The 7,553-nt window shown below is 51.4% G+C and overlaps 2 protein-coding genes across 2 annotated transcripts; both read left to right on the forward strand.

Moving 5' to 3' along the window:
• The first annotated feature begins 731 nt into the window (after positions 1-731).
• LOC105449131 lies at positions 732-1,251 on the forward strand. The gene is made up of 2 exons (XM_011688132.1): positions 732-1,184; positions 1,231-1,251. Exons 1-2 carry the CDS (start codon positions 732-734, stop codon positions 1,249-1,251), a joined length of 474 nt encoding a protein of 157 aa, XP_011686434.1.
• A 122-nt stretch (positions 1,252-1,373) lies between these two features.
• Positions 1,374-5,860, forward strand: LOC105449132. The gene is made up of 3 exons (XM_011688134.1): positions 1,374-1,802; positions 1,891-3,624; positions 3,698-5,860. The coding sequence occupies exons 1-3, from the start codon at positions 1,374-1,376 to the stop codon at positions 5,858-5,860; spliced, it is 4,326 nt and encodes a 1,441-aa protein (XP_011686436.1).
• The last annotated feature ends 1,693 nt before the right edge of the window (positions 5,861-7,553 follow it).

Genomic DNA, 7,553 nt, shown 5'->3' on the forward strand with positions numbered 1-7,553 from the left:
GTTACTTAATCATATCCCTGATTCTGAGGATACCGTGCTATATTTAAAATTATTAAATTATATAATACTGTTTTATACCGATCTTTATTTAACACCTTTGGAAAGGCTTTCTAAATTGTGTGTTCATAATACGAATGTTGGAAAGCGCGACTTATTGCCGCAATTAAAGTAAAATAATTGTGCATGACATGGGCTTCCCAAGCAGCCTTGAGAATAACGGCCGCGCCAACAAGGCCATTTTGTTCTTGTTTGTCACGACATCTGTCAGCGATAGCCCATGTCATGCACAAACAAGCTGATCGGCTGACCATTGCTCACGCCACCAACAAATATTTTTCGCGCGCGAGATGACGTGTTCGACCGCCTATAAAAAGGGCCGGCCGGCGCAGCGTTGCCCCAGCTTAGCTAGCAACCCTCTCGCGCGCAACGTGTCGCACCGCTTATAACCGCTAAAGAGTTTAACTCTGACCGCTCTGTTCACTTCGCGCTATTTTCTTTGTAAACCTGTGTGTTCTACATTTTTGTAAATTTGTCTAAATAAAGTGAAGTTTAAAGAAAAGTCGCTTTTCGAATTCAACGTCTACTCCGCGAATCTGTAGTCCCTTCAGCGCTCTCGAACATTTATTGGTCCTTCGAGCCGGATCCTTACACCAGCAACCGCGAACCGGGAGTGCTTCCTCCGCGCTTCGACTCTTCGTGAGCTGAAAAAAAGAGGGACACACAAATACATCATGAGCTTCGACGTTGAATCCATGCTGACCGCGCAAAAGGACATCCATGGTCGTATCTCGCGGTCAGTAATCAATTTGAAGAAGATGGACAAAATCACGCCCACCGCTGTGGAGACTCGCTTGACCTTGCTCGACCAGTACTGGGCGAAATTTGAGACTCAACACGAGCTCATACGAGACTTCTACAATGAAGATTTTGAGAAAAGTGAGTACAATGAGAGTCAACTCTTTGATACCGCAGAGAACACTTACGTACTGCAACGGAGCGAGCTCCGTGAATATGCAAAGAGCTTCGCCGCTACTACGCCGAACCCCTCGCTCCCGAGGGAACCAGGGCATGAGGTCACCTCCAAAACGTCTCTGCCCCGCCTAAAAATTCGATCGTTCTCGGGCAAGTTTGAAGACTGGCCATCGTTCCGCGACATTTTCTTGTCCATCGTCGGGGACAATCCAGCAATCTCAAACGTCAAAAAATTTCACCACCTAAAATACTGTTTAGAAGGGCCCGCTGAAAAGTTGATACGTCCATTAGCTGTTACTGGTGACAATTTTCCGCGTGCCTGGGCACTGTTAAGCAAACATTATGAAAATAAAAGAGAACTCGCGCGCTCCAACTTCTCCACGTTCACCGCCGTGGCGAAGATGAAGAGCGATACCGCCGACGAACTCAGTCGAATTTACAACGCTGCTACCAGCGCCGTGAACGGCCAAAAGAGCATCGGAAGGCCTATTCACTTCCACGGCCTCGATCTCTTCAACCACCTTGTTGTACAGCTCTTCGATCCGAAAACCCGCCTCGAGTGGGAATCGCATTCAAGCGATTCGACAGATCCACCTGATTACGACGCCTTGATAGATTTCATCACCAAACGGACATTGACACTCAACGCCGCGAAACCAAAGCTTACGAAAGTCCCCGGAGACTCGCCGCGAACCGACTCGCCGCGAACCGCGAAGTCACACTTCACCAAACGCTCCGACGTGGCAGCGTGCATTCTGTGCAAGGATAAGCACAACCTAATGATGTGCGATAAGTTTAAGGAAAAATCCGCCGCCGAACGCAAGACTGTTGTAGAAACCCACCGACGATGTCAGAATTGCCTGGGCACACACGCACTAGCAAAGTGTCAATCCGTGAGGACGTGCCTCCTGTGTAAAGCTCGACACCATGCTCCACGAAGCTTACGTCAAGCAGAACCCAGCCGAAGCAAGTACATTGTCCGCAGCACGTCACGACGACGACCGCAAGGCTACCCTTCTCGCGACCGCGAGGGTATCCATCGCCGACCATCACGGAGAGTCACATGCCGCTCGCGCTCTGATTGACCAGGGATCAGAGGTGTCGTTGATCTCTGAAGCGCTAGTCCAACGCCTGCGCTTGACGCGATCTCGATCCTCACTCGCTATCTCGGGCATCGGAGGAACTCGCTCTGGATCATGCAGGGGAAAGGTGACTCTTCATCTTACCTCTCTGGTGAACGGGGCCACGTTCAACATAGTCGCATTCGTTCTCCCCCGTCTCTCGCTCTACCAAGGGGCGAGGACGACGCGCAACATCACGCTCTGGCCGCATGTGGAAGGACTCCAACTGGCCGATCCGCACTTCACGGCTAACGATCCAATCGAGCTGCTTCTCGGAGCGGAAGCATGGTCTATCATACTTCTGGAGGACCTACGCAAAGGAGATCCTCAGACGCCTGTCGCTCAGAATACTCTCCTCGGATGGATCCTCTCCGGAGGCTGCGACGACACGCAGTCCGCACCGGTCACACGCAGCTACCACTGCACGGCCGACGAAGAGCTGGCCGCCGTGGTCCGTCTCTTCTGGGAACAGGAGAAGGAGGTCTCTTGTCCCACCGCTCTCACTGCAGACGAACAGCTGTGTGAGAATATCTTCATGCAGACCCACGAGCGCACAGCTTCCGGACGCTACATGGTTCAGTTGCCGTTCCGCTCACCGCCGACGACTCTTGCTGACACTCGCAAGGCAGCAGAACGTCTACTCTCTGCCATGGCTCGCAAGAGCTCTCTCGACACTCGATTCGGGGAGCTGTACCACGCCTTTATGCGAGAATATGAGGATCTACATCACATGGACCTTGCACCCGCCTCAGCTTCTTCCGCTACAAGCTGCTACTTACCACACCATGGAGTGCTCCGAGAGTCAAGCGTCACCACAAAACTCAGAGTGGTCTTTAACGGCTCTCAACGCACACGATTTGGTGAGTCCCTCAACTCCCACTTGCTCATCGGAGCAAATTTATTGCCGGCGCTCGCTGACTTGCTACAGCGGTGGCGATGGTATCAGTACGCACTCGTGACGGACATTGAAAAAATGTACCGCCAGATCCTCGTCTTCCCTCGCCACCGTGACTATCAGCGAATTCTTTGGCGACACTCACCCTCCGATCCAATTCGCAAATATCGGTTAAATACGGTGACCTACGGGCTCGCGTGTGCGCCCTTTCTCGCTATCCGCACTCTTCGCCAACTCGCCGACGATGAAGAACTAAGCTTCCCGCGCGGGTCCGCCGCGTTGCGCCGCGATTGCTACGTTGACGACATCGTTACGGGAGCAAATTCACTGCCGGACGCGATTGCACTACAAGCGGAACTACGGCAACTATGCACGGCGGGCGGGTTTCCCTTACGAAAATGGGCCGCGAACTGCCGCGAAGCACTAGCAGGGATCCCGCCGGAACACTGCCTCACTAAGGAACCGCACCAATGGACGCACGAAAGTCACTCAACACTGGGGTTGCACTGGCATCCAAACGACGACGTGTTCACGTTCTCGATTCCGCCGCGCACTATCACCGCGTACACGAAGAGACGCGTTCTTGCGGAAACAGCTCGTCTCTTTGATCCGCTCGGATGGATCACTCCAGTTACAGTCAGGGCAAAGATATGGATCCAATCCGCCTGGCTTCAAAAGCTTGAATGGGATGCTCCGCTCCCTCAAACAGACGAAAAGCAATGGAGACTCCTCTTTGAGGAGCTCCCACAGCTCGAACAGTTGCGAATCAACCGATGGTTGGACAGCGGCGTTGAACACACACAAGTTGAATTGCACGGCTTCGCCGACGCGTCCGAACGAGGATACGCCGCCGCAGTCTATCTCCGAATCACCAAAGGCGACGAGATTAAAATTCACTTGTTGGCGGCAGAGCAAGGTCGCACCAATCAAGCCGATCTCGCTGCCGCGACTGGAGCTTTGCGCCGCCGCTCTGCTCACAAGTCTAATGAAACATACTCGAAATGTTCTCAGTCTGTCTGCAGCACCCATCACAATGTGGTCAGATTCCAAGGTCACGCTACACTGGATCCTGGGTCACGCTTCTCGGTGGAAAACATATATGGCCAACCGCGTATCCAACATCCAAGAACTGCTTCCCGATGCGCAGTGGCGTCACGTCCCGGGAAAGGAAAATCCAGCCGACTGCGCGTCCAGGGGAATCTCGCCCAGCGACCTTGTAGGTCACCCGCTCTGGTGGTCGGGACCCGCCTGGCTTCGAAAGACTTCGGCGGACTGGCCAAAAACGGACATCAAAATCGCCACTGAGGAACTGCCCGAGCAGAGAGCCTCCGCCCTCACCACCACCGCTTCAAAAATCACAGAACCTGAGCATCTCCTCAGATTCTCGTCGCTACATCGGCTCCTGAAAGTCACCGCCTGGTGCCTTCGCTGGCGACGCCCGCGAGATAAGGGCACCATCTCCAAGACGCCCAGGTCGGTTTTGAGCCCCGACGAGCTCGATCGGGCGCTGTTTCGGTGGCTTCACGTGGTGCAGTCTCTGCACTATCCCGCAGAGATTTCTTCTGTTACAGGCAACAGCACACTTCCTCACCAGAGCCAGCTAAGAACACTGAGCCCTTTCATGGACGGAAACGGAGTGCTCAGGGTTGGGGGCCGCCTCAAGCACGCGGTGCTTTCGGTCGACGAACGGCACCCAATGATAGTGCCTCCACTTTCATGGCTCACGCGATTGCTAGTGGAGTCATGCCATCGCCGCACTCTTTACGGAGGAGTCCAACTGACAATGGGGATGCTTCGGCTCCGCTTCTGGATACCAAAAGGTCGGGCAACCGTAAAAAGGTGGCTACATCGATGCGCCACATGCACGCGCTGGAAAGCCGTCACGCCGCAGCCTCCAATGGGCGATCTTCCTAAGGTGAGAGTAACCCCTGCACGACCGTTCCTGCGAACCGGCCTCGATTACGCAGGGCCCATCCTCGTCCGCACATCCAAAGGGCGAGGGCACCGAGCATACAAGGCATTCATTGCAATCTTTGTGTGTCTCTGCACCAAAGCAGTGCACATCGAAGCCGTCTCCGACTACACGACGGAGGCGTTCCTAGCCGCTCTCCGCCGCTTTACTTCCCGCCGAGGCCTCTGTTCGGATATCTTTTCCGACTACGGAACAAATTTTGTTGGAGCTGACAAGCAGCTGAGGGAAATGCTGCGCGCTTCATCGCCCGATGGTCGCCGCATAGCCTCCACCGCCGCAAAACAAGGAATCCGGTGGCATTTCAACCCACCATCCGCACCTCATTTTGGGGGTCTCTGGGAAGCGGCGGTGAAATCCACCAAATATCACTTCCGGCGAGTCATCGGCGACACCAAGCTCACGTTTGAGGAGATGAGCACTCTCCTTGCTCAGATAGAGGCGTGCCTCAACTCCCGACCACTGCGGGCTCTCTCCGACGATCCTGATGATCTCTCCGCTCTGACGCCAGGACACCTGCTTATCGGCGCACCACTGCTGGCCATCCCGGAGTCGCAACTAATTGAGAGAACGGACAGCTCCCTCTCCCGGTGGCAGCATCTCCAAAAGATGCGCGATCACTTTTGGCAAAGGTGGTCGCGCGAATACATTCACGCTCTGGCAACTCGGCCGAAATGGACTCGACCGAGCATCCAACCACACGTCGGATCTCTCTGCATCATCCGTTCAGAGAACATGCCGCCAACGCGATGGCCTCTGGGTCGGATCACCGAGCTGCACCCAGGAGAGGACGACGTGACCCGCGTGGTGACTGTCCGCACCACCTCCTCCGAGCTCGTCCGGCCGCTCGTTAAATTGATATTGTTTTCTCCCGACGACATTGTGTCGCCCGGGGATACGTGAACGAACGCATCACCTTCTCATCTTTTCCGCATAATTTCCTCTCCTTTTCCCCCTTTGTAATCACTGCATCACTTCGCGAAAATTCACCGAAACCACAGTACCTTTCACTTTTCCGTCCACTCCTCTTCACTCGACGCATATCATCCATCATGTATACCAGAAAGAAGGCACACGAGTGGTCTAAAACACCGTCCAAAAATTTCATGACACTCGGCGCGGGTGATGGCATACAATGTGCGCGCATTCACACGCGGCCATGAGCCATTGATTGTTATCGACCGCCCTATCGATTAATCACTCTCGAAGAGTTCTCGATACCGCGACTCGCGACATCGACGGAACGGTGTCAAATCTCTTTTGTCAGCGAACTGACGAGGCGGGCGGGAATGTTGGAAAGCGCGACTTATTGCCGCAATTAAAGTAAAATAATTGTGCATGACATGGGCTTCCCAAGCAGCCTTGAGAATAACGGCCGCGCCAACAAGGCCATTTTGTTCTTGTTTGTCACGACATCTGTCAGCGATAGCCCATGTCATGCACAAACAAGCTGATCGGCTGACCATTGCTCACGCCACCAACAAATATTTTTCGCGCGCGAGATGACGTGTTCGACCGCCTATAAAAAGGGCCGGCCGGCGCAGCGTTGCCCCAGCTTAGCTAGCAACCCTCTCGCGCGCAACGTGTCGCACCGCTTATAACCGCTAAAGAGTTTAACTCTGACCGCTCTGTTCACTTCGCGCTATTTTCTTTGTAAACCTGTGTGTTCTACATTTTTGTAAATTTGTCTAAATAAAGTGAAGTTTAAAGAAAAGTCGCTTCTCGAATTCAACGTCTACTCCGCGAATCTGTAGTCCCTTCAGCGCTCTCGAACAACGAATATGGTGCAACTGGATAAAAAGTAATCGAAAGTATACTTTAACAGACAACTTTTTAAATTTAAATTGTTATGCTTGTATTGAAATCAATGCACATAGTATGATAAATATAATACAAAAGTTAAGAGATTGCAATATGCCATATATGTTCATGCCGCCATTGTTTAGCAGTCAACCCTGTGAGGCATTTTTTCGACAAATTAGATCTATGTCTACTACTTACTCGACTATTGTAAATTGTAGTTTACTTGATGTCATACACAGAATTAAGAAAATACAATTACAAAGCGATATTTTAGCCAGCAAATTAAGTAAAAATGTTAATTTTCCGAGATTAAAACATAAAGTAAAATCAGTACAGATTCAGACTAATTTACCAATTAATGACGAGATTTACGTAGCTATCGAAGAAGCTAGGAAAGAAGCAATCAGTGATGCTCACAAGTTTGATCATTAGCCGGGAGAACTAAATTTACCTTTAGTAGTTGATACAAGAGTTGATGACTCCGAAGATGATGAAAACAATAATTTGTATGACAATGTAGACGACTAGAGAAAATAGTACGGTTTTATCAGCTTTTACTCAAGCTTCTTATTGTAGAAATATAGAACTAGCAGATGACGAATTTCCAGTAGAAGATATTCCTCGAGATATCGTTGAAGATGTGTTCACTTTATCATGCGTGTCTGATGGTTGTCTTAATATGAAAAATTATGGTGAAACAACCCTTGCATTATGTAAAACAAGTCTATTTACCATTGTTGCAGATGCGCGTGGTAAAGAAATAGTTGTTAGAAAATCGTCTATCTGTTGGTTT

The sequence above is a fragment of the Wasmannia auropunctata genome, unplaced genomic scaffold, assembly GCF_000956235.1.
Source record: "Wasmannia auropunctata unplaced genomic scaffold, wasmannia.A_1.0 LD336078.1, whole genome shotgun sequence".
Lineage (NCBI taxonomy): Eukaryota > Metazoa > Arthropoda > Insecta > Hymenoptera > Formicidae > Wasmannia > Wasmannia auropunctata.

Coding starts and splice junctions, on each gene's coding strand:
- LOC105449131 (XM_011688132.1), top strand. CDS start 732: ATGAGCTTCGACGTTGAATCCATGCTGACCGCGCAAAAGGACATCCAT. Junction 1,185..1,230: donor CCATCGTCGGGGACAATCCA/GCAATCTCAAAC, acceptor AATACTGTTTAG/AAGGGCCCGCTGAAAAGTTG.
- LOC105449132 (XM_011688134.1), top strand. CDS start 1,374: ATGAAGAGCGATACCGCCGACGAACTCAGTCGAATTTACAACGCTGCT. Junction 1,803..1,890: donor CCGCCGAACGCAAGACTGTT/GTAGAAACCCAC, acceptor TCCTGTGTAAAG/CTCGACACCATGCTCCACGA. Junction 3,625..3,697: donor GATGGATCACTCCAGTTACA/GTCAGGGCAAAG, acceptor TCCCTCAAACAG/ACGAAAAGCAATGGAGACTC.